The sequence below is a fragment of the Natator depressus genome, chromosome 1, assembly GCF_965152275.1.
Source record: "Natator depressus isolate rNatDep1 chromosome 1, rNatDep2.hap1, whole genome shotgun sequence".
Lineage (NCBI taxonomy): Eukaryota > Metazoa > Chordata > Testudines > Cheloniidae > Natator > Natator depressus.
The window spans coordinates 255493455-255518426 of NC_134234.1; the positions used below are offsets into that span (position 1 = coordinate 255493455).

The 24972-nt window shown below is 53.0% G+C and overlaps 1 protein-coding gene across 1 annotated transcript; it reads right to left on the reverse strand.

Moving 5' to 3' along the window:
• Positions 1-697: 697 nt before the first annotated feature.
• On the reverse strand, positions 698-24674 carry SUN2 (Sad1 and UNC84 domain containing 2). The gene is made up of 18 exons (XM_074941581.1): positions 24528-24674; positions 22529-22688; positions 21302-21492; positions 20528-20662; positions 20042-20137; positions 18988-19081; positions 18530-18600; positions 16500-16636; positions 15680-15889; positions 15149-15226; positions 13909-13952; positions 12496-12661; positions 11890-12117; positions 9652-9736; positions 9055-9170; positions 7663-7830; positions 6625-6717; positions 698-4271 (listed from the first exon to the last, which is right to left on the reverse strand). Exons 2-18 carry the CDS (start codon positions 22651-22653, stop codon positions 4158-4160), a joined length of 2151 nt encoding a protein of 716 aa, XP_074797682.1. The 5' UTR covers positions 22654-22688; positions 24528-24674; the 3' UTR covers positions 698-4157.
• Positions 24675-24972: the final 298 nt, after the last annotated feature.

The following is a 24972-nucleotide window of genomic DNA, read 5'->3' on the forward strand; positions in this document are numbered from 1 at the left end:
TACTTATCAGACTGTCATGTGGGACTATGTCAAAAGCTTTGCTGAAGTCTAAGTATATTATGTCCACTGCATTCCCCCCCAGCCAACAAATCGGTTACCCTGTCAAAGAAGGAAATGAAGCTGGTGTGGCAAATTTAAGTATTTTACACAGGGGGACAGCTTCAACAAGAGATTGAGACAACCCAGAATCCCCTCCTGGTTAGAGCACTCACCTGGTTCAAGTCCCTTGACATCAGGCAGAGTGGGGAACTTGAACCCAGACCTGCCACATGCTGGGTGAGTGCTCTAACCACTAGGTTGTAAGATAAGGGTATTTCCTCCTGGTTTTTATAGAGGAGGGCTGCCATGGGTTAGGTGGCCAACTCCCAGGTAGGGTTCATAGCTGTGAATCCTGAGCAGAGTTAGGTGCCTAACTCCCTTGGAGGGTCAGAGCTTAGGCCACACCCCTTTCCTGCATTTCCTACTGGCTCTCTTAGGCCACTCCCTACTCATCCTGCTGGAGTTTTTCAAGAGAGCCTGAATACGTAGCTGGCAGGGCCCCAAAAGTCAGGTGCGGCAAGGCTTTCGTCCCCCTTGTGAATCTCGCTCTGTGTCTCTCCCCCTCTGCTCCCGCTGGAAAATGAGTTCTGTCCAAGCTCTGCCCCCCACCTTCACCACTGCAAACACATCCGAGGACTGTCTACAAATCTCAACTGTTTTGACACAATTTATTGTCTTGGATTTTTTTTGCATAGGCATAAATTACAGTCTGTAGATAAACAAACAAAACAGTGCAGCATTTGCAATAGGCTACAGAATTAAACACAGATTAATCTGGCTGTACCCAGCTTGGTTTGTGCAAGGTTAAATTTATAACACTTTCCTGGTACACACACACAGAAAGAGAGGGGGAAAAGTGAGGCAGCTCAAGGGGAGTAAACAGAGAAGCTCTGCCTTAGCAGATCTTTCCCATGTATTACCACCTTGCTGTACTCACCTTCTGTATCTAGTACCATGATTACCCAGCATGTTGATAAGAAGTGGGGCTGCAGCTGAAGCAGCGATTTGACAGCTGGTGCTGGAGCACAGGAAAAGTTAATGAACCTTTTCTCCTTTCCTCACTGTTCCAGCATGCCTAGATGTTGGGGGAGGGTTGGGTCAGTAGTCAGATTTTAAAGACTCACCAGAGGGTAGGTCCACTGCTCCTAGGGGGTTGTAAAGCCCTGGACAACCCATCTTCAATTGCCGGTCTGAGTCCCCTGCAGGTGGGACTCTGAGTTCTAGGGACCGGGGCCATGCTCTTCCATAAAGGAGCCTGCGGTTTGATTCCCAATCTCTTGGTGCCTAGGGCAATCAGCATCTGGTGTAGAAGCCATTCTTCACCCAGTCACCACCCCCTGCAGCCTATTTAGGTGTAGTGGTGATTGATCCCAAAGGGAGGTGCCGTCCCCCCGCTCATCCCTATGGGCACATGGATCACAGCCAAATGCTTGATGAGGCAGTGGAGGAGCAGACCAAGAGGACGTGCGCTGCTTGACTTCTCCAGCTGATTTAAGGCCAGAAAAAGCCCATTGCCAGCTGTGGAAGGGAGTACCCCACTCACTTCCCCTTCACACCATCCCAGCCCTACTGGACTTCAACAGGTTTTTGGAGACAACCTGGCAAAAATCAGTGCTCAGTACCCCCCACAGCTCACAGCCCCAATTTGACTTGGGGGGTGCCAGCCTCAAATGGGGCTGAAACAAAGTGAGCCCTTGGCTTTTCTTTCAGATAAAGAGAAGACAATATGGATAAGTAAAAAACAATTCAAAACATAAGCTCAACTAAGAGCAGAGCATGCTGGCCAAAACCTAGAGAGACAAAACTCTTCTCTGAGCAGCCACATGTTACCTTCTCAAGGCCACTGATACGAGCTTCTACTCTGTCCTGCAGCTCAAAGCTGATATTCTCACAACCACAACCACACCCACTAGAAGGCCCTGCCAGCCTGTTCACAATTCCCCCCTCACCCCACTTCTTTTGCCAGCTGAGAACAACACGAACAGGCTGGGGGAGGTCCTTGTGACTCAAATCTGGCAGGGAGGGGCCTTTCCCACTTTGGTGCTGTCTCCCTGCTCCCAGATAAATCCATGGGAAGAGGTAGCTGTCAGCCTCTCCCTGCCCACATGTGCCCTGTCCAACCGCCCCCATACACTGCCTCAGCCCAGGACAGCAGCTGTGAATGGGGGAGGGCTGTGACACAGACCTGCCCACCCCTCCCCTGAGGGGACAGGCCAGGCCCAGCTTCCGCCACAAGCCCCCTCCTGGAACCATTGCTGCCACCATTACTACTCTCCCTTGCAGGCCCGGTAGCAGGGTCCTTACTGATCTGAACCAAGCGGCACTGGCTTGCCTCACCGCCCCTATTTACAGTAAGTGCCACGAGCTGTGTCACAGAACCCTTCAGCCAGCCTTGGCACCATACCCTCTGCTCAGCCTGCTGTCTTTCCCCACCCTCGCCCCAGATCAGAGCCGTTAGGGTCGTCGTCCCCTTATCCCCAAAGCCTGTATAATATTGTCTCATTTCCCCCGTTATCCTACAGGGTTTGTGCCACTTCCAGCGATCACACTGATACCCCATGTCTGCCCTGTGTCCCCATCAACAAACCCCATGTGTCTGGATAACTACAGCCTAGACTCTACCCCACTATGTACAGTTGTCTATATACAGATGTACATAAACCAGTGGGGGTGTAATTATATATTTTTACACCCACCACAGACGGTTATAATTTTGACTAGGGTTTTCCAAAAGCAAAGCAGGCAGGCACTACCAGACCACTGGCCCATCGAGCCTAGTACCCTGTCTCCAATTCCTGGGCCATGGCATCTGATCATGCAGCAGCTATGGAGGGAAATTTTCTCCTGAATATAGCTACTGATCAGTTCACATCTCAAAGCCTGAGGATTAAACAGTCCTGGCCATTTCACTCTAGTTAGTGCTACTACAAATGCTACTCTAAAGGTCTAATCTAAGCGATTTGCCTCAGTGGTATCCCTTGTGGTATGAACTTCTACACGTTAATTATACGTTGCATGGAAAAGTACATCCATTATTACTAAAAACAGTGTCGGGGGAAGAGTTTTAAAGGACATCAAACACAGACATTTTGACTTGTGAATGTTTAGCACTATTTTGGGGATTTACATGCGAGAACGACACACACATACGTGTGTGGGAATAATACAGGACCCTCTCCCACTCTGGGCCACAGCCTCGCATATTGGTGAAATCCAATAGCACTCAGCTGCAGTGGAAGGGAAGGTGTATCTTGGTGACTATATAAGACACTGACCCAAGTGGAAGGTTTCCATTGTTGAGGCTGGCTTACAATCCCAGGGAGACTAGATTATCTTCTCCCCCAAGGACTAAAACCCCAGTCTTTTGCTTATATATTATCTCTTTAATACAAGTCTGTGTCCTCATTATTTCCCTCTGCTAACATGCCTGCTAGGTACTTTGCAGGGTCATGAGTTGCAAATTCAACCCATGGCTAGCTAGCCACTGGGTCTAACTAAAACAAACCACTGATCCAATAATGGAAGGAAACGGGCGATAGTGCAAAATTATTTGGTCATGTGCCTACCCTCCCTCCAACCTCTATGACATTCAGATGCTGCTTACCTAGCCAACGATGCCATAAATATATCACCTCCACCCCACTGTATAATAATAATAACTACATGTTCGTTCATAAAACTTGGGACACTATGCTATAGTCTTCTTTAACATCTGGAAGGGATGGGGCTGGGAAAAGGGAGGTGCGGAAAGGTCTGGACTGCATAGACTCATTTAAAAATAAAATTTTTAAAAAGTTAAAATGTCTGGTCTGACCTGGATCGGAGCCTCGTTTCCCATCACACCACCTTTTGAACACTAAAATCCTTTCCCGCCCCCAATACAAACTCTTCCCTCTGGAAGCGGCAGCACAGAAAAGCATATGGGGACTAGGTTTGCCAAGGGTGGTCATTCCCGCACATCTCCCACCCTGGGACTTGAGAGAAGCAGCAAAAAGAAGAATTTCCTTAACCGGCTTGCCATTCTCTCTGGAGACAACCTCTCTCTGTCATGGTTGTTGCTTGCGGCCAGCGCAGAACCTGAGGTAGCCAGCTGGGGGCAGGGGAGAGGCAGGGCGGGGTTAGTGGACCGGCTCCCCGTGCACACGGAAGCGATAGATGCAGGTGTACTCCGGGTGGCCCCAGTTGCTCAGAATCCGTAGCTCCACCACCTGGAACGTGCCCACATCTTCACCCTGGGCAAGGAAGAGAGGAGACATTTCATAGTCTGGGTCGTTCTCTGCAGAAAGCAGCACCATTTCTAGGCAAGAGTCAGCCCCTGTTTCCCACAGATTCCTCACTGATTTCAGGAGGGGTCTTCACTCACACCTATCCTGGAGAGTTCCTATTCACCCTCAGGATTTAATAGGGACAGAATGAATAGGGTCCTATGCAAAGTACTCTACAAACTTAAATGGGCCCAATCCTCTGGTCTGGCAAAGCTGTGCTTGGCACAAGACCAGAGGGGAAAGGGTGGGGGAAGAAGTGGCTTTAAGCCATCTCTGTGGCCCCTGGATCCTGGTTCTGCATTAGTCCTATCCAGTGGTCTCCCCAGGCTGCCCCAGCAACCAGGGATCATCTAAATGTGCCCCAGCCATGCATGGGTCCGCCAGATACAGAAGTGGTACCACCAGGACCCTTCTCCCAGGCCACACCCCCTATGCCAGGGAGACCAAAAATGGGGTGGGGCATAGGAGCCACAATAGTGACTCTACACCAGCCAAGGGGTCCCCTATGCAGGGGGAATCCCCAGGCGTGGTTAAGCCAGCTTTAGAACTGCCTTGTGCCACCAGAGCAGTGCAAACAGACTGGAGTGGGGCAGAGGGGCTGGCCCTTGGTATCGATCAGAGAACGAGAACCTCTCTGTAGGCTTTGGAGCCTTCCTGTAGGATTCTACAGCAGGAGGAGAAGTTGCTATTCAGTTCTACAGGATGGCTCAGAAAGAACCCTATCGAGAGATTACAGCATTATCCACTCCAGTCCAGAGGACCTTCCCAAAAGGAAAGTCACCTCTCTAACTAAGCCACAGCCCAGCCAGGGGTCTGGGTCACTGTGATCCTCAGACCCCCTCCATGCCAACTGGCGAAGGGGTCACTGTTCTGTGACAGCAAGGCCTGACAAACTCCCTATACCCAACGCACTGCCTTCGTGGTATTTATTTATCCATAAATAGTGTCTTGTAAGATATCAAAAGAAAGCTGGTAACTTACTGGTCATTAATATCATAGTGAAATGTATGTACTGATGATATCCAAGAAGTTACATATGCCCACTGAAATTAGGTTTTAAAAAGTTTGTAACCAGGCAGAGCGGACAAACAGGTTTTCTGCTAGACAAAGCAGGTCTATTCACCTATTCTTGCCTCTGACGGAAATCAAGCACTGTAAAGCCAATGCAGTGGAAACCCTATTTACTTACATATGAACGTCAACAAGAAAAATGGGGGGGGGGGAGATGGCGGGGGGGAAATGTGAATCGAACAGGAGTATGGGAAGACACCTTGGAGCCAGCACCCCAGGAAGGGAACCACAGGAGTTACCCTGTCTTTGGGGGAGAAAACAATGAGTTCGGGGAAATAGAAGAAGCAAAAAAACATTTTGCCATACTTCACTGACAAAGCAGAAAGGACAGCGCTCTTTGCATTCAAGACAGTTGGATTGTGGGCTAGTGATGCTGGGAGGTTGCTTTAGGTGAAGAATCGACAAGGATTTTAGCCCGTCAGAGTTCAGGTAAGACTAAGAAGCGTGTTATACCTTTTGTTTTACATGGAACCTGTTCTTAATGTCCTTGCTCACACTCTCTTCAATCTTAATCTTTGTAAATAAACCCATTTGTTTTCACTGTAAGATTCCAGTGCTGTGTTTTATCATCAAGGACCTGGGCCAGTCAAGCTGTGTGTACACGGTCTCTTTGGGGACAGCAAACCTGGGTAGTACTGTGCGTGTCCAGTGACAGGGCCTGGATACGGCAGGGAACGCACCCAGCACTTGGGGGTGGGGGCCGTACCTAGCACTAGCCGGCACAGAGAGGGGGAGGTCTGTGGAGACCCGAGTCCATGCTTGTGAGCCCAAGGCTGTGGGTGTCAGGGAGCCGATGTGCAGCAGGCACAGATAGGACAGCTTCTCACAAAGGACAGGTCGTGGCCAGGAACCTCGGAACCCCTGGGGAGCATCACAGTGGGGGCTTCCTCCAGAGTCAGTCGAGTAGTAGCCGAAACATCCTGTAGTTCACATGCAAGCGCATGCTGCACTGGATCAGACCATTAACTTGTCTACTCCAGTCTCCCTGCTCCTGTTGCACTGGATCAGGCCATTAGCCCACCTATCCTTGCATCCTACTGTACCTCTGACAGTGGGCAGCAACGGGCCCATCTTGGGAAGGCACTGGGCCAAACCACCCTGTCCAAAGAGCTCCAGGCAGAGACCCTGGCGCAGCAGAGGTAACGGCATTGGCAGGGGCACAGCCTGTGTGATGACACCTTCAACTGGCTTCTAAATACTAGAGGTACGGGGCTCTTCTCCCTCGTGCCCTACCACTCCTCCTCCGTACCTCCAAGTGGAACGTCTGGATGGGATCCCCATCCTGGTTGTAGGTGAACTGTCCGAGAACGATGCCCTCTTGCTGTCCTTCTTCGTCCAGACCCTGTGAGACCAAGTGAAGGTGGGGAAGAAAGGGAGGGCGGAGTGATGAGGAAGCAGAGAGGGAGAGGGAGAGGGAGAGGGAGGAGGAATGTGGGGTGATCAGAGCACCCAGAGGGGCAGAGGGAGACAGAGACAAGCGCAGTTAAACTCCACTCCTGCTTTCCCATGCCAAAGTAAACAAACAGGGAACATGCAGGAGCAGTGGCGGGACAAGGCTGTGAGCAGGGGCACTGGAACAATTTGTAGAGTGGGAGGGTGCTGAGAGCCATTGAACCAAACTGTAAACCCTGGATAGGATGGAAACCACTTTACAGCAGGGGGTGCAGCAGCACCCTTAGTTCCAGCACCTATGGCTGAGAGTTACACGTCCTCAGCCCTTCCCTCCCCTTGTACCCCCAACCTCCTCCCCAACCAAATACCCACCCCACCCGTCTCCCCACAAACCATCCCCTTCCTGTGTACCCCCAGCCATTGCCTCCCTTCCCTCCCCCCTAAAATGTCCCCACATCATATGGATCCCCAGTCAACCTCTCCCTTCCCTCCTCCCCCACTTTCCCGTCCCATGTACTCCATTCCCTCTCCCCTCAGACCTCATCTCCTCCCTCAGGTACTCAGTCTCTGTCCTCCTCTCCCAAACACGTTTCCCCCCCCCATGTACTGAACCCCTAGCTCATCTCGACTCCTTCTGCAGGATAGTCCCTCCCCATGTTCCCCATCTCACCCTGCTCCCCAACACCCCGTCCCTTGGCTTAACACACCAGCCCTCTGCAGCCCCTCTTAGGGAGACAGCAGTTTACCATCTCTGAGGCAAGGAAACATCCCCATCCCCAATACTGGAGGGCGATTATGAATGGCAAGAGATCCCAAGACCACCCGTGCCCCCTTCCCCAAACACAGACTTTTCCTCCTCTACCCCCGATTTCCGTGCGCAGAGAAAGACACTCACAAAGACGGCAAAGTCCTTGGGCGCACTGGGGATGGTGTCCAGGGGCAAGAGGGCTTTTGGGACGTGCTCCAGAGTCACAGCAGTGGGGCGAATGTGGCTGGACAGACGGATAACAGCAAAGCCCTGCGATCCACGGAAAGCCCAGCAATTCCCAGGGTTAACGTCCGGCTACATCCAAAACACAAAACCAAGCCAGCTTTCGGTAACAGTAATAATCATCACCTCATGCAATTCTCTAGGCCCTCTCGACTCGACTCAGACTTTACAGGCTGCTATACTGGGATCCCTCACCCTCCCAGGAAGTGCAGCCACCTCTGGAATTCAACGTGGTAGCTGTTAACAACACACCACAGTTCAAGACATGAAGAAAACATTGGGTCTGACCTTCAACCCGCCCCACTGGAGTGGCACAAAGTTACCTTTCAGATGTTGTGAAGGAGTCACCCTAAGCCTGGGCTGGCGTGAAACCCACTGTTATTGTGGGCGTTGGGGAGGAAGACACAGATGTGCCCCTGGGGCTGGTTCTGGATCAGGGGCAGGAGTGGGTTTGGCCTATCCTCAGCTGGCAGAAGGACTCAAAGGAGCCGACCCAGAACCTGACTGCCACAGAGAAAGTTGTGCAACATCTGCAGTGACACCAGCTAGCTTCATTAACAATGACAAGCGCGGTCAGCCCTCAGGCTCCATGACAAAGAGCTCACTAGCTGGGATGAGGAAGAAAGGTCTCCCCTTGGTTACAGCATTGCATTCAGACATGGGGCTTCTTACACCTTTCTCTGGAGGATCTCGCATTGGGCACTGTCAGGGCCAGGACATGGGGCTGGAAGGAGCATGGACCTGGTCTGCTATGGAAATTCCTAGGACATTTGCAGCCTGGTTTTTGAACTGAAGTCACAAATGAGGTCAGTGCGCACATACCCATGACCAGAGTTTGAGGACCCAGCTGTGATCACAGCTAAGGTAAGATCAGGTGACAAACAGCACACCTAACTCCCGCGTTCACACCTAACTCCCGTGTTCCCCCTCCCTCGCCCCAGGACAGGCCTTTTGTGTAGCACAAGGTGTCAGGGAGGCATCCCTATCCCCACATTCAGATCTGATCGTTACACTGTGAGAACCCAGAGAAAGGGAATGAAAATGGTGGAAGTGTGATTTCAGAGGACGGGAGGCCTGACTTGGTAGCAACAGGAGAGGAGATGACTCAAGGGTGATGTGATGGCACTCTCAGCACCAATGAGGAATTAGCTAAATCAGGGGAGGTGTTATGAGAACTATCCAGCTGGGCTTATGTTGGGGCAATAGGCAGGGAATAGTCCACGGACAGTGGCAGGAAGTTCCAGCTCAGTTCACAGGGGGAAATATGGACACCTCTCTACTCAGCTTGGTCCCTACCTGCAGGATAACTCGTGGAGACTGAGAATGGTACCACAGGGGGATCCCAAACAGACTAATCAGTGCCGTCTTTGTCTCGTAGGTTTCTGAGCACCGGGTGCTAATAACACTGGCCCCTGGGATTGAAAGGGAAACAAAGACATGTGAGACCACAGCATCCTCACCAGGTGACAGATATACAGAGATAGCATAACTTCCAACTATGGTCTCGCATGGGGAGCGAGAGGTATCAGACAGAGCATAAACGTACAGGGCAGGGAGGAGATATTCCAGCTCAGCTCACAGGGCGATAGACAAGAATCCTCCTACAGGCAGGGCTGAACTCCCCTTCTAACCATAGTGTGCTGTGCCGTACACGGACTCTTGCCCAGTGAGGCTGGGCTGGCCAGCTGAGCCCCACTGTAATGCTCTGCCTGAGTGAGAGACAGTCCAATACCCTCCCTCTTCACATGCCCAGGTGGCCGGCTATGCGCTAAGCTGTCAGAAGTCTCCTAGCAAGTCCTTCCTCTGAAGGAAAAGCGTCTTCAGTCTGACACCCCCTTTCTGTATTTTGAGGCCATTGGAGGAGGGAAGCGAGGTGGCTACCGATTCACCTACCCCCTGACTCAAGGGCGTAATCAACCATTCCAGTGCGATCCTCACTGTAGCGCTTCAAGGCTTGGTTCACAATGAGGTGCACTTGCTGCAACAAGGAGTAAAAGACACAACAGAGCTGAATGCAAAGGTTGGAGACATACAGATCACACACGCACGCACACACACAATCCCAACACACACCTGCATGCACATCCGTATATGAAGCCTCTGCGTACACACACCAACACGTGCAATGGTCAGCACATGCAACAGTGAGGTACAAAACATGCAGCCCACCACACACATCTGTCCCTAAGGGCACACTCATCTGCACACACATTGTATACAGCCATTCATGCACGGACACACACACACACACACACACACACAGAGCAAGCGAGCGAGCACTGGGTTGAACTCTGCCATTGGTTAAAATGCCGACTTGTCCAAAGCGGGTGAAAGGTAGCAGGGCAGCCATTTGCACTCCAAACATGTTGTCTAAAACCACTGACAGAAGTCACAGAACAGAAGTGATGTGAACCATGTTTGCTGGAACGAAAGGAACTGCTGATTACGGGCTTCAGATTTAGTTGGGGCTTGGTCCTGCTTTGAGCAGGGGGTTGGACTAGATACCTCCTGAGGTCCCTTCCAACCCTGATATTCTATGATTCTATGATTCAGGTGAGGCCACTGAATTGTTACAGCCACAGACCAGAACCTTCTTAGAATGAGAGGCAGCATTTAAAACAGAGGTGGGCAAACTACGGCTCGCGGGCCACATCCAGCCCGCAGGACCGTCCTGCCCTCCTGGCCAGGGAGGCTAGCCCCCGGCCCCTTCTCCGCAGGGTGCTGCGCTTGTGGCCAGTGCACTGAGACAAGCTGTCCCCCTCCCTCCAGGGGCGCACAGAGATGTGCCAGCAGTCAGCCACTTCCGGGAGCGGCGTGGGGCCACAGTAGGCAGGCAGCCTGCCTGAGCCCTGCTGCACCGCCAGCCAGGAGACACCTGTGGTAAGAGCCTCCCAGCCAGAGCCTGCACCTCGCACCCCCTCCTGCATCCCACCCCCTGCCCCAGGTCAGAACTCCCTCCCAGAAAGCAACTAATATAACAGCTGTTCTAAGGTAAGAAGTAGGCTATTTTGAACTAACTTAACTATATTCTACGTGTTTTAAGACTGAAATGTGACCACAGAATGGCTTTATGTTAATTAAAAGGCAAGTTTAGTATAGTGTTAATAGCCTTGATGCCATAATTAATTGTTTTAAATTAGGAAAAAGACTTGTAATACAGGGGCCCCACAAAATCTAATAGCCCTGGGCCCACAGGAGTTACTCCGGCCCTGATAGCAAGACAGTGCCTGCCCAAAAGACTTTACAGCATAAATGGACAAGACAGAAAAAGGGTGTGGGAAAGGGAATATCATCTGCATGTTTCAGAGGGGGAACCGAGGCACAAAGAGATGAAACAATTAAAAGGTCACAGGGGGAGTTGGTAGCAGAGCTAGGAACTGAGTCCAGATCTCCCAAGTCCCAATCCACTGCCTGAGCCACAAGCTCATCCTTCCTCCTATGTAAAGGTATATTTAGTGCTTTGCGTTTTAATTGCCTGATTATCGAAGGTGGCAAGCCCCTGCTACTCAATGACTTCACTGCAGGGTTTGCAAACTCAGCACTTCTGGAAAAAAAAAAAAAAACCAACAAAAACAAAAACAAAACCTCAGGCTGTAAGTGACTTGACTCCCCACCCTGCCTCCTCCTTTTCTCCATGAGGGTTTAATAAAATGTGTAAATCACAAAACTGATTCTTTTAAAAACAACCACAGCAAGTCCCTGGCAACTGCAACCCAATTTACTGTCAGGGTTCTGGGAGTAAGAAAAAAAAGCAATAAATAGGTCATAGAAAACATATGAAGCCCTAAGCCCCTGATCTTCACAGCCCAACCTGCTCCAGCACATAGCCACACATGCAGGCTTGGCATACACACACCTTTGTGCGTGCTAGGGACAGCAGTTCAGCCACACACACTGCACTCATCACACCACGAGCACACACACGTGGACCCCGGCCTGCCACACACATGCCCCATGTATGCAAGTGTGTGAGGGTTTCAGGGCTGGCCTGCCCCACGTCTGCACACTTGCGCAGACAGCCCTGACACACTGAAAGCAACATCAGCCTGTTTGACAGTCAATAGTGCCATGCCACAACCCCCAAGCCACGTAAGTTACTCAGGGGAAGCTGCTAAGCAGACAGGGCCTCACCTCTTCAGTCACACCTGTGACTCCCTCCTGCTGCAGCGCTACCCCAATGCTAGCCTTGGCATCCCGCGCAGACATCCTCTGGTCCTCAGAGACTCTGGCGAGGATTTTGCGCTCCAGCTTCCGGAGCTGATCCTGTAGCTCCTCACGCTGGAGAACCAGGCTGCCCACTCCATCCTCCCTGGGCTGCGACAGGAACTGGCTGATCCACTGGGGGAACTGTGCTTCCACCTGAAACCACCAAGGGAAAGAGCTCAGCCCAGGAGAGGGAGTCTGCACTGCAGAGCACGACAAACAATGGAGAGTAAATGGGCAGAGCAACACCACACAAGGACCCTGGCCTACAGATTCTTACGTGCGGGGAAGCCTCTATCCCTGGATAACACCTGATGCGTGAGGACCACCCCTAACAGTGCCCAGGTTGTGGCAGAAGGAAGGTCACCCCTCCTGGAAGTGTCCAGCTTCGGGGGGGGGGGGGGGGGGAGGAAATTGTCAACCCAGAGGTGCCTAGCACATGGTGGGACCACAAAGTCCTGCATCACCCAGACATTCCCACGTCACCCTTTAGCAGAGAGTGGGTAAAATGGGACTTCCGTTAAGGGGACTCACGTCCTCCCGCACTCCCTTGATTTGTCCCGGGAGTGACTCCATGTGCTTCACCACTGCCTGTTGGTCAGATGCCAGGAGTGCGAGCTCCTTCCTCAGGCCTGCCAGCTGTGCCTCCAGCCTGCCCATCTCCTGCCGGAAGCTCCCCTGCAGGCCCTCTTGTGTCGAGCTACAGAGGAAAAAAAAAAAAGGGGGGGTGGGGTGATGGTGGGGGAATAAAGCAAACGAACAGAACACAGCTGAGTTGCAATGGAGGCAGTGAGCTACCCCATGGCGCCTCCAGCCATGGTCCCAGAGGACGACGCTGAGGAGCGGGTGTACTGAGGAACCCAGCCAGAAAGTTACAGCCATAAATACCAGAGCGTATATTCCTGTTGGATTTACACCCCACCCCAGGGCTCAAAGTAATCTGTTGGTGAGAGACTTGGTAGGTCACATCATCTCTTTCACCCAACATCCCCTCTCTCCTGTTGTCACCCCTCCCACAAACCAACGGAAGATTGTCCCCATCCAGGTTACATTCTCCAGGGCTCTGACCAACTGGATTTAAACATCCCCAGCTCATCTGTTGGTTCCCATGGGAGGTTACTCCAAGGCCTAATAGCCCTTGCTCCCAAGAGACGGTTTCGATCTCCAGCTGCAATTCCCTTTGCTCAGTTCCATTCCCTAGCTCTGAGACACATGTCCCTTTAAACAATCCCCCACCCCTTCCTCCCCGGTGCAAGCACCCTTCCAGGGCTTGTGGATTACCATGTTTCCTTTACTCTAGTGATACGTCCTTGGCTCTTCTCATCTGCCCTTAGCCAGTCCAGCCCCCTTGGTTATTTCTGGAGGAGCTGAGAGAAGAGCAGCAATGTATTGATGTCTTCCTGGGGTTGCTGTGCCAGACCTGAGCACAGTGTTCTAGGTGCCATCTTGGCAGTCACAGAGAGAGGGACTGCAGGCTACCTGCTCCAGGACGCACCGCCTCTGCACATGTAGCCAAAGAGCACACTGGCTTTCTCTGCCACCATCTCAAAACTGCAAGAGCACATTCACCAGGCTGCCGAGTCTTGCTGCCACCTCCCTTTCGGCATCACTGCTTTCCAGGTTTCGCTCTCTCCCGCCCACTAGCTGTGTGCTGGGTCCTTTCCCCTCCACATATTGTCTGGCTTGTCTCCAAGTCAAATCTCATCTTGGTTCCTGCCCACGTTTGTTGATATTTTCCAGGCTGCATCAGAATCTGAAACCCTTCCCAGTTTGGTATCGTAGATGTGCCATGAGCCCCGGGTTCCACAAGAGGCTTAAGAGTGATCCCTGCGGGATTCCAACAGATGCCTCCCGCTATCTGCTCCTTTAGAAATCTCATCACCCCAAGCAAGTTGAGGACATGTTATGGCTACACTTGAATAGTTCCCGAGAGACTGGCAGGATTACCTTTGCCATTCCGAATTCAGCTGGAGCATCCGGGCCTCCACCTCCTGTGAAAGCAGCAGTATAAAGGAAACAAACATGACAGGATGAGATCCGCCACATGGGTGTTTAACAACTTCGCGTAGGAACACAGGAATTGCCAGAGTGGATTAAACCCCAGGTCAGTACCAGGTTTACAGTGGTGCCAATTGCGCTGTGCTCACACTCAGAAGGCCCCCCAACCCCTATGTGCCACCCTGAGGCCCTGGCCCCGCTCGCTTCTCTCCACCACTCTGTCTCCAGGCAAGTGGCTCTGGGGAAAGAGCCCACGCAAGGCTGGGGCCTCGGGTTGGAGCATGGGCAGAGGTGGTGACCAGGCCATAGTCCAGACACTGGGCCCACAAAAGGTTAATCTGGCTCTGCCCATGTCCATCTAGCCCAGTATCCTGTCTGTGACCAAGGCCAGCACCAGATGCTTCAGAGGAAGGTATAAGAATCCCATAGTAGGTATGCGTGGGATAATCTGCCCCCCTCATTAGGTCTCATCCTGGTCTCTAATACTCAGAGACCGGCTGAAACCCTGAAACATGAGATTAGTATCCCCTACAACATTTTTGTTCCTAATTATGCTAACTCCAGATGTTCTTGTTATGAATATGTAAGCGTCCAATCTCTTTCTGAGTCTTGTTAAGTTCTTGGCTTCAACAACTTCCTGTGGCGGTGCGTTCCGCAGTCTAGTTAGACATTGTGTGAAAAAGTATTTCCTTGTATGTTTTGAATTTGCCACCTTTGAGGAAGGGCGTTGTTGTGCGTCTCTCTGCAGGCACAGTTAATGTATGACTGTACCTAGAACATGCAAGCTCTTCAGAGCCAATGCCTCATCACTTGTGAAAAGTGGTATGAGATCCTGACTCACACAAGCGGTCAGGGCCTGGGTTTTAGGTTTCCATCAGCTGCACAGGACACCTGCTAATTCAAGGGAAGAGCAAACCCTGCTGTGTCACCAGCAGCACTTCCTGCAGCACCTGGGTTCTCCTTGGTGATCTCCTTATTCAAGAATTGATCCAGTCCAACTGCATTTAGCTTACAGGACCCAATGAGCTTGCAGTCCCACAGCTGCAGGCACTGAAGTGAAATGCACCTCCTTCCCTAAGCGTGGCTGGTCCCTGTAGTGACACCTCTTGTTGGACAGGAGCAAAGTCCCTGGACTGTACCATCCCCAGTTTTTGATACTTGCATGCTTTAAAGAGGGAGGTTAGTTTACCTGAGATGCCTGAGTAATCTTCTCCAGGCGCCCGTTTAAATCCTTCTGCAGCTGGCCTTGGATGGTATCTAGCTCGCTCTGCAGGGAGATAGGTGAGGGAGAGAGATCAGCACATATACCATCTCACCCACAATACATCCTCTCCCCCACACCTGCTGCCCACCCACCTTCATGGCACACCTGCCATACTCCAGCTGCCCCAACCCTATCCCACTACACAACACCCACCCCAGATCATACTCCCTGTACCCACCACCCTCCCCGCACACACCCAACCCCACCCCCACTCACCACACTTATGCCACCCTCATCCACCCACTTTGACCCCAATCCTACCACTTAAACCACCATCAACCCTTCCCACCACGCACCCACCTTGACCCCCAGACCCACATCAGCCTTATGCACCCCCGTCTCCCACCCCCACAGCAACAGGCCCGGGGGACGGGAAGGAAAAAGGTGGCTGTGACTTTAAGGAGAAGTAGGCGGAGCAGGCCAGGTTTCCCCAGGAGAAGCCCCCACTTCCCCTACCTGGACGCGCAGGGCCAAGTCCTCCCTCAGTGCGGCCTCTCGACGGCTCACCAGCCCCTCCAGGAGCGTCAGGGTGTCCTCGTGTGTCAGGCCTCCCCCAGCCGCCACCCCTCTCTGGAGCTCCAGCTTCTCCAGCCGGGCTGCCTCAGCCTCTAGGGTCTGGAAGCGTTTCTCCAGACTTTGAAACCGAGACAGGATTTGCTGCTCTGCCTTTTACCCCAAGGGTGGCAAAAAGAAAAAACAAAGAAACAAATACAGACAGTGGCAAATGTAGGACCAGCAGCCTTACCCAGCTGTCCCGGCAGCTCTGTACCAAACCGTGACCCGCCAGTACAGGCTGCAGAGGGAGTGGATATATACAAGCATGTCCTCCATTCTCCACTAGGGGGCAGTGGTGTGTGCACAAATTCAGGCAGGGTTGGACGGCTGAGGTATATGACAGGCAGCCGACCAAAGGAACTTATATAAGCGAGCACGTCTGTCACCCGCCAGCAGGGGGCAGTGGTGCGCATGGAGGCACACACATCCATCTCGGACTAAAAGGGCATGCACCCTCTGCTCAGCTAGCAGAGAGGGCTGTATGCACACAGGTTGGAAATGATCCAAGCCCAGATGCTAAAGACATCTCCCTTGTTCCCGCATCTTTCATTTTCAGGGTATGAAAAGGGAGCTGCTCTCAGATTAGAGACTGAGTCCCTCAGCCACATTCAGTCTGCCTAACCCTGCTACTGGAGATTTTAAGGGGTAGGTGCATTAGCAGGAGGGATGAGAAGAAATGCTGGAGCTCCACTCCCACACCCCAGATCCGTCTGGCACTCACCCGAAAGAACGCAGACGAATCCCCGGCTCTAAGCATCTCCTCTTTCCCAGCAACAGGGGGAGAAAGCTTTGCTGTGCCCCAAGAAAACATGGCAGGGTAGAGCATCGGGAATCCAAAGGGGTAGAAATACCAAGCACCTGGCAACACAAAAAGGGGACTGGTTGGTTAAGGGGGGGGAGGGGGAGGGGGGGGAAGAGGCGTGTACAATAGACCACAAATGGAGGTGCATTAGAAATGCCCAGACAGGCTTCAGAAACGGTTTGCTCACAGATGTGAACAGAAAGCAAACAGGCTTTGTGACTTCACCATAGTGACCGGAAGATGGGTTCCTCTCATTCAGGTACACATTTTTGATGCAGTTTACAGCAATGACCACCACCACCACACAAGGCAGCAGAGAACCCCCTTGCAGTGTTGTATATGTTGAAGCTAGGACAAAGCAATAGAATTCGGCTCCTGACCCAGAGGCTATAGGGCAGTGGTCCCCAAACTATGGGGTATCCTGGAGGTGCGGGCAGGGCCCAGGCCAGCCCTGACAGGAGGCAGGAAGGGATCGCCACCCAGCCATGCGCTGACCTAGGCTCTGCTCAGGTCCCAGCTCGGTTCCCGGCCCCGGCTCCCAGGGGGGCACAAGTAGAGTCCATTACAGGTAAGGGGAGGCGGGGGGTGACATAAAAAGTTTGGGGACTGCTGCTATAGGGTGTAGCCCACAGAGAGAGTTTGCTTATGTTATACAGAAATGTGCTGAAACATAAGTAGGCTCAAAAATCTACCTCCTAAAAATAGGCTTGACAATAGCCAAGCGAGGCCTGGTAAAATCTGAGTGAAGTAAAATGAGGCAGCTCAGAGACAAGTTAGGCCAGTGGTTTTCAACTTTTTTTCATTTGCTGACCCTTAAAAAATTTCTAATGGAGGTGCAGACCCCTTTGGAAATCTTAGGCATAGTGTGCAGACCCTCAGGGGTCTGCTGACCCCGGGTTGAAAAGCACTGAGTTAGGACATAGCCCCTGCCCCCCATCATGTTGCAAACAGGTTTTGGTCCTGTTTTTCAAAAAGAGTTTTAGATAAAACGTTATTGTTTTGGAAAACGTTATCTAGATGGATAGAGTCATTGGTATGGCATTTACGCAGATATTAATTAAAGGCAAGTCTAATATTAACTAGCCAGTGAGGGAGTAGAAGGTATTTTCATTATGGTGGTGGAAATATAGATATATATTAATAGGCAGGCTTAATGCTAATTAATTATGGAGTGTTGTTATAAGTGATTACAACAAGGACAGCATGCTAATTTTAGATTGATGCGCCCAACTACCATCCAGGTACGGAGAAAGGATTACACCCATTCTTCTCATCCAGGACTGATCACCACGGGATGCATCATTTCATCTTAGAACATGGGCATAAATGCAGAGCATGCCTGTTTTCTTTAACTAACTATTTGATATTAAATAAAGTCTTTAATTTTAGCAACTTGTGTCATTCACAGTCCTCCACAAAATTAAATTACCTGAACCACCTTGGAGGCTCCAACCTTAAAGAATTCAGTTTGGTTTTATTCCTGATCATTAAACTACAAATTGGGAACACAAAGTCAAGGGCTACAGGGGGAGGCTGGATGGAAGGGTTTGGTTTCGCTCATTCTGGAGATAAGGGTCAGCTGTAGCGTTTGGAACTGGAGCTGGATTCCCTCACAGTCCAGGGGATTGGGACCCAGGGGATGGGTTCAGAATATCAGACAGTGGTTACCAAGCACAGCGCTAATGCTGGATTTACACGGGCCAAGGCCAAACTCACAACATCCTGGCCCTGTGTGAAAGCATTCCCCGCCCGCTGGAACCTGCCTTAGGGAGCGTGCCTTTGGGTACAGACACATGTAGAGCACAGAGGGAAGCAGGCTCTCCTGTGACCTCACAGGAGCATCGCATTGTCGCAGAAAGCTCAGGATGTCTTCTTGAGCTTAGAGCCACGCTGTCCAGGGCATAAGGGAGGGGGCAGGGAGAACAGCTTGGGAGCCTGGGATGACTCACCATAAGCAATGGAAGCCAGGAGTAGCAGTAGCAGGAGGAGCAGAAGGAGTTTCTTCAGAGCCGAATAGCGCCTGGAGAGCAGAAGGGACGAGGAACAGACATTAGTGCAGCTGCCCAGAACCTGTCGCCCAGGGAGTTTCTGCATCCACTTGGACAGTACTAGGCAGTGGAGAAGGGGAAGTTCTGGAAGCAAGTTACACCCTGAATCTCAACTCACACAGCCCAGCTTGGGTCCATGGTCAGTTTTGGCCACAAGAAAAAAAAACAAAACAAATAAAAAAAGAAACCCTGACCGTTTTCCTCACAGATTTACTGGGGTCCTTCACATATATATCTCACTGGGTTCCTCCCCTTTGGGGACATTGTATTCCTCGCCCCACACCTTCCACCTGTCCATTGCCCTGTCCGGATCCACACCAACCTGCTTCCCCATGTCTCTGGTTCCAATCTGCACTGACCTTGTTAAGACAAAGACATCCAGCAGAGAGGCTGCAGTGGTGAGGCGGTACCACGTGGTTCCAATCCACCAGTACAACAGTCCGAAGATCCGGCCTGCAAAGACCCACACATGGCATCAGAACATTCAGATGCCCCTTTCGTATCTTCCTCGCACTTGGGCCAGCATCCCTGCTTCCTTTCTCCGGAGTTCTTGCCCTCTCCTGCTCTTTAGAAAGGCTACTCACCCTTTGTTATTATTATGGCTACCATAGCACCTAGGAGCCCAAGGTCATGCACCAAGACCCCATTGTGCTAGGTGCTGCACAAACAGAAGAGCCCATCCCTCCTTAAAAGCACTTCTTCCCTGAGGCATTAATTCCCTGAAGAAAGAAATCCATTATATTGAATGAGATCTGTTCTTCTAGGAGTTCTGACAATCCCTGCTCACCTATTGCATTATCTATCCTAGCAGCACCATCTAATTTAGACTGTACAGCACCTAGTGTGTTGGGCAATGATTCTTTGGAGCAGGGACCATCTGTTAGTGGTGTGTTTGTACCGTGCCTAGCACAATGGGCCCTGATCCCTGACTTGGTCCTTTAGGTACAACCACAATACAAATAAATAGTATGAATGGGACCCCTGAGCTGTACCACAATAGAAATAAATGTCATTATAATGTCATTTGTGGTACATAAAGGCTTTTTCTCTCTTGGGTTTTCAAAGACCAAGCACACCAATGGTGCTAAACAAACGATAAGTACGAATAATCCATCTCAAAGACACACACACACACACACACACAGAGCAGACTTGCCCTCAGTACTCCGGCTATTCCAGCCCTGGGACCTGTGACAATGCCCTCATTCCTGCCCTGGTACCGGGTTCCCTCTTTCCTAACTTTCACAGTGCTTTAGTGAACATGGTTTTTACTTCCTTTTTTTTTAAAAACCAGCACATGAGAAAATACCCTTCTGACGCATGACTACTGCACGTGTGCGCATGGAGGGTGGTTGGTGTCAGTGTGCATGGGAGAATGCTGCCTACAGAGAACGCTGACAGCCCCACACTTACCTGGTGAAGTGACCACCAGCCAGAGAAAAGAGCCTGCTCGTGAGATGGCATTCCTGAACCCAGAACCAGCACTGTTCTGGTCCAAGGAAGAGCGACCTGGTGCGAAGGAAGGAAGGAAGAGGCCGTAAGTCACAAAAGTGAGTCTCATGTCTTCACTCACTCGCTTTGGAATGGGGGGTGGGACTTCCAGCATCCAGTGCTGGGGGGCCCTGATGCCTTAGTTAGTGAATGTTCACTATTCTTCCCCCAGCTGCAGAGCCAGGCCTGAGGTGAGGTGAGGACTGGAGATCACTCCAATCTCACTGCGGTCACAGAGGCAGGTCTGAGGTGATCCTGAAATGATGATCGCCAGCCCTGGTTGTGAGGTTATACTCTCCCCATGCAATGGAGCCAGGACCTAAGTGGGTCTCTATTGAGAGGCCTCTATCCCAGGAAATCTTGCTACCCATGCTGCTGCCACCTTCAGGGTGTCAGAGCCATCCCTACCTGCATAGTCATCCTCAGAGGAGTAGCCAGATGAAGAGGCATAGGTGTCATAAGTCTTGCTCTCTGCCAGCCCATTGATTTTACTGGACTCCGTACCGCCTGTGCCTCTTCTTCTCCTCGCGGAGAGCTCCCCACCTGTCCAGGAAACAGAGTCCCCTTGAGAAACTACCCAACAGCCTCTGTGCGCCTCCTCCCCAGGCACACACTGGGGCCGGTGGAGGGGACAAAATTCTGTAGGGTAGCAGGCTTGCTGCTAGTGACTCAGGGTGTGCCCAATTACCCTCGCAGCACTAGGGAGGCCTATCCCTACACACCTATCGGGGTCTTCAGCAATCCCAATACCTCCCGCCCTGATAATTCCCCTGGACTGATCTTGGTGCCCCATCAGTACTGGCTGAGGGGGGCAACAATCTTTCCCTGTTGGGCTGTATTCCTTCACTCAGGGCTGCTCCATTGGGGGGGGGGGGGGTCGGTGGGTGTGTGTGTGTGTTCACTACTCAAGTCATTGGCAACCCATGCAGCCCAGGGGAGAGGAGCTGAGAAGACTCAATTCCCCTCTCAAGTGTCCCCTGCTCCCAGCAAAGGGGGCACATTCTAAGGCAGGCCTGGGATCCCATTGCTGAGGCAGTTTGGAGATGAAGCCCAGGACTCAGTTCATATGTTCTTCTTTCACATCAAAGAGGAGAGGAGCAGTGTCGCTGCAGGGAGAGGGGCAGGGGTCCCACTGGGTGATAGGACACGGTACAGCTGGCACCGAAGGGAGACAGCACTCACCCCAGTAGGAGTCGCTGTCCTGTGGGTCATCAAAGGCAGTGCTGCCCCCACCAGCAAGTCCCCTGCTGCTGCCCAGGTAGGACTCACTGATCACAGACTCGCTGTAGTAGGAGGTCTGGGTGGCAGGGGGAGGTCCCAGGTGCGGGGCTGGAGAGAGGCGCTTCATGCTGCTCGGTTTCCTCCGTAGGGTCCTGCCCGAAGCAAGGAAATGAGAGAGAGTTCATACGCTGCGTGTACACGTGCAGGTTGACAAGGGGGAAGTGGGGAGAGGCGAGCTAGAGCCAGCCTTGCTTCTGGTCAGGTTTTACATTGCCTGGGGCCCTGCCTGCCCTCCTCTCACTCACACTGCTGCTGAAGTCATTGGAGTGAAACCAACCTGAGCGAGGAGAGAACCAGAGCAGGCAGCACATTTTAAACAGTGTAAACTGCTGTCATCTGTCCTTGCAAAATAAGAGTCCCGCTGGGGGCAGTCCCCTGCCATCTCCCTCCACACACACACACCTCTGGCCTATCACAGGCACGGTCCTGCCACCCTCAAGAGAACACCCTGCCCTCTGCTTCCTGTCTGCTTCCTCTGTAGCTGCTGTGGTTTTCCTGGAAGGTGTCTGTGATCAGGAGAGGTTGCTGGGTTGGGGGAAGATGGTTTGATAACAACCCCTAACCTCTACCGGGGGCCTCCCAGGACAGGCTTGACGACTCAGCTCTTTGTGTTACTGTGCACAGCTGGCCCCCACACCCCAGTTTTGATCACTGCAGCCCCCCTCAGTGATACAAGAGTGAGGGCAATGGCCAGGAAATGCCAAAATATGCATGACAAGCAAGAGTGCTGTGCTCCTGCTGGGGAGGAATAAGGGAAGATGATTGTGGGGCACACAGGGGGTTACCCAGAGCCAGCCATGGGAGGGTTCGGCAAGGAAATCCAGCTGGTAAAGTCATGAAAGTAGCAGTAGGTTTTCTCTTATGCTCCTTTCACCACCAGTGGGTGAACTACCCTGCCCCTCTAAGGATAAGCGCAGAGCGCTCAGGGACAGACCCTCACCTCCCACAGAACGGGGTAAGGAGCTCTGGACAGACTCTCAGTGACCCCTGACCTGGGGTTCAGAAGCGGAAATTCACACTATGGCAAACTGACTCCTCACCTTTTTCAAGTTGGGATACGGACAAACCTCGCAACACCACTGCAGGTGGGGGTGAGGTATACAGGCCCCCCACCCTGTACTCACTTACCTGTTAGGACTGTCCCTAAAGGGGGGCTCCTGGCCACCCAATAGCAAACTGCCACCACTGCTGCTGCCATCATCATCACCCTGGTAATAGCGGGTGGCCCCGAGGCGCTGGCTGCGTCTGGACATGACAGAGGAGGCTCAATCACCCCTCAACAAGGTACCTGGGACAGCAACGGAAAGAGATGGGGTAGCGTGAGAACTCGAAGGTACTGCCTGGCGCTGGCAATGGGCTGAGCAAGGGGTAGGCCCATGAACGTGCACTCAGTTGTGGGGGAGAGGAAGGGATGTCCTGCAGTGGGGCAGACAGGGAAAAGGGCTGTGGAAATGCTCTGAATGCACAGACGCTATCCTCACTCCCCCAGCCTCACTCCCTGAGATGTCACCGGAATTTGGGGTCTCAGGGGTTGCATCACCTGAGAGTCGTGGGGACGGGCAAAGCCTGAAAGGCAGAAGCTCAGAACAGACTGGGTTGGCAGTCTCCTATCCTCGAGGTGGGGTGGGGCGAGTATTGCAGCAGGGTTATTGCATCGGCCGCTCACCCCTGCAGATATGGTTTCAAATCCTGCCTCGTGCCAAAAGCGAGAGGAGTTCAGTGGATCTCAGCCAGACTCTTTTCACCACCACCCAACAGCTCAGCATGACTGAGCAATCTCTGCTCAGCCAAGGCCAAGCTAAATTAGCAACGGACGCCACGGGTCAGGAACCGAGATGCCCTGGCAGCGGTAGGGGGCCAGGTGGGCATCAGCACTAGTCCAGTAACTGGCCTGACGCATCATATGCACCCTTCCCCATGACCTCCATTTCCAGTGCCCCAGGCTGCCCCAACAAGTTAGCTCAGCTTCTCCACAAGCCAGCAGGCAGACACTAGCCTATTTCTTCCAGCATGTCACAAGGCAAACAGCTTGGCTCTGACTGGGACTAGGGGTCTTGTGGACAGAAAAAGAACACATGTCCTGCAGAAAGAAGCCCACTTGAGCAAAGCTTCGTCCATGTTAGTGCCTGCCTGGCACCTCTTTCTATAAAGCAGCCTCCCCGCAGCACACCAGCCAAAACATGAAACAGCCGCAGAGGCAGATACTTGGCCCAAATCCACCACTATGTTCCACTGCTTATAGGGTTGTAAATTCCCCCTCCCTTTATTCCCCCCTTTAAGAGCCCACCCACATGGGTACAAACTCCTCACATTAACTGCTGTCTTGCTGGACAGAGACTGCACCAAAAACTGGGTTCAGCTGAACAAAGTAACAACTTTCAATCCCACCTTGTTAGCTGACACAATTCCAGAGATGCTTCCATATCTGGCTCCTTCCCACCCACACCCTGGCAACTCCCGCTCTGTGGTCGCATCCTGCCCAGACTCTTTCCACACCTTGCTAGAGCTCAGACATTTCTGTGCGTGCGTGCCTCCCCCCCCTTGACATCCTGCCTCTAAACTCCTCCCTTCTAGGTGCTTTGGGGGAAAGGGAGGGGCGGGGGGAAACTACTTGCATCTCACCAGCAGTAGCACAAGGCATCCTTCAAATGCAGCTAGGGAGCCACATTCAGCCCTGGGCTACCGCCACTGAGATCAACAGAGTTACCCCGCCGCATGGGATAAACCTGGCCCCTAGTCAAAGCAAACACTTTGCAGAAATGGCCCCTCTTAACTCCTGCTTCCTGGGTGCCCTCACGCCCCACGGGCGGGCCAGGCCTGCGGGGGCCATGGCCAGCGAGGGGGACAGGGAGCCGGAGTCTAGCCCGGCTCAGACAGGAGCTGCAACTTCCCCGGAGGGGATGGCAGAGCGAGGCTCGGGGGAGGGAGCCTGTCACTTGCAAACTGGGAACCCCCCCGCCCCGCCCGGGCTGCTGTTTCCACTGCGCCTCCCCGCCTTGGGGCATCCCCTCCGGCCGCCCGCTCCTGCAGCGGTGCGTTCCCCGGCCGGCCGCCCAGGCGCCGCGCTGAGGGGCAGAGAACAGCGCGGCGGGCCCCCGAGCCTGGCCGGGGGGGGGCTCACGGTCACCTGGCTGCGGCGCGCTCCAGGCCGCTGGGTGGCTCGGGCGGGAGGCTCCGCTCCCCGCCCCGCTGCTCTCGCCAGCCGCCGCGATGTCGGACGCCTTTTGTGTCTCAGGCGGGGCGGCGCTGAGCCCCGCGGGCAGCGCCCCGGCTCGGCCCCTCGGCTCCCCGCGGAGAGCGGCTGGCTCCGGGCGCGGCGCGCGGCACGGCCTGGGGCGGGCGCCTGTCACTGCCACACGCCGCTGCTGCTGCTGCTGCTGCCGCTGCCGCCCGGGCTGCCACTCACCCGCCGCCGGCCGCCCCCATTGGGCGGTTCGAACACAAAGGCCCCGGCTGGGCCCCGCCTTCCCGCCACTTGGCTCCGTCATTGGCCCAGGCGGCGGCCATTAACCCGTGAGCTCCCCGGGGGGGGTCCCGCGCCGGCCAGAGCCGGAGGCTGCAGGGTGCCCGGC

What these genes read in the sequence shown, in the direction of transcription:
- SUN2 (XM_074941581.1), bottom strand. Translation starts at nt 22,653, where the DNA reads ATGTCCAGACGCAGCCAGCGCCTCGGGGCCACCCGCTATTACCAGGGT. An exon ending in GCTGGTGGTCACTTCACCAG is followed by an intron (nt 19,082 to 20,041) that starts GTAAGTGTGGGG and finishes GGGTCTTTGCAG; the next exon opens with GCCGGATCTTCGGACTGTTG. An exon ending in TCAAGGGAGTGCGGGAGGAC is followed by an intron (nt 12,118 to 12,495) that starts GTGAGTCCCCTT and finishes TGGTGGTTTCAG; the next exon opens with GTGGAAGCACAGTTCCCCCA.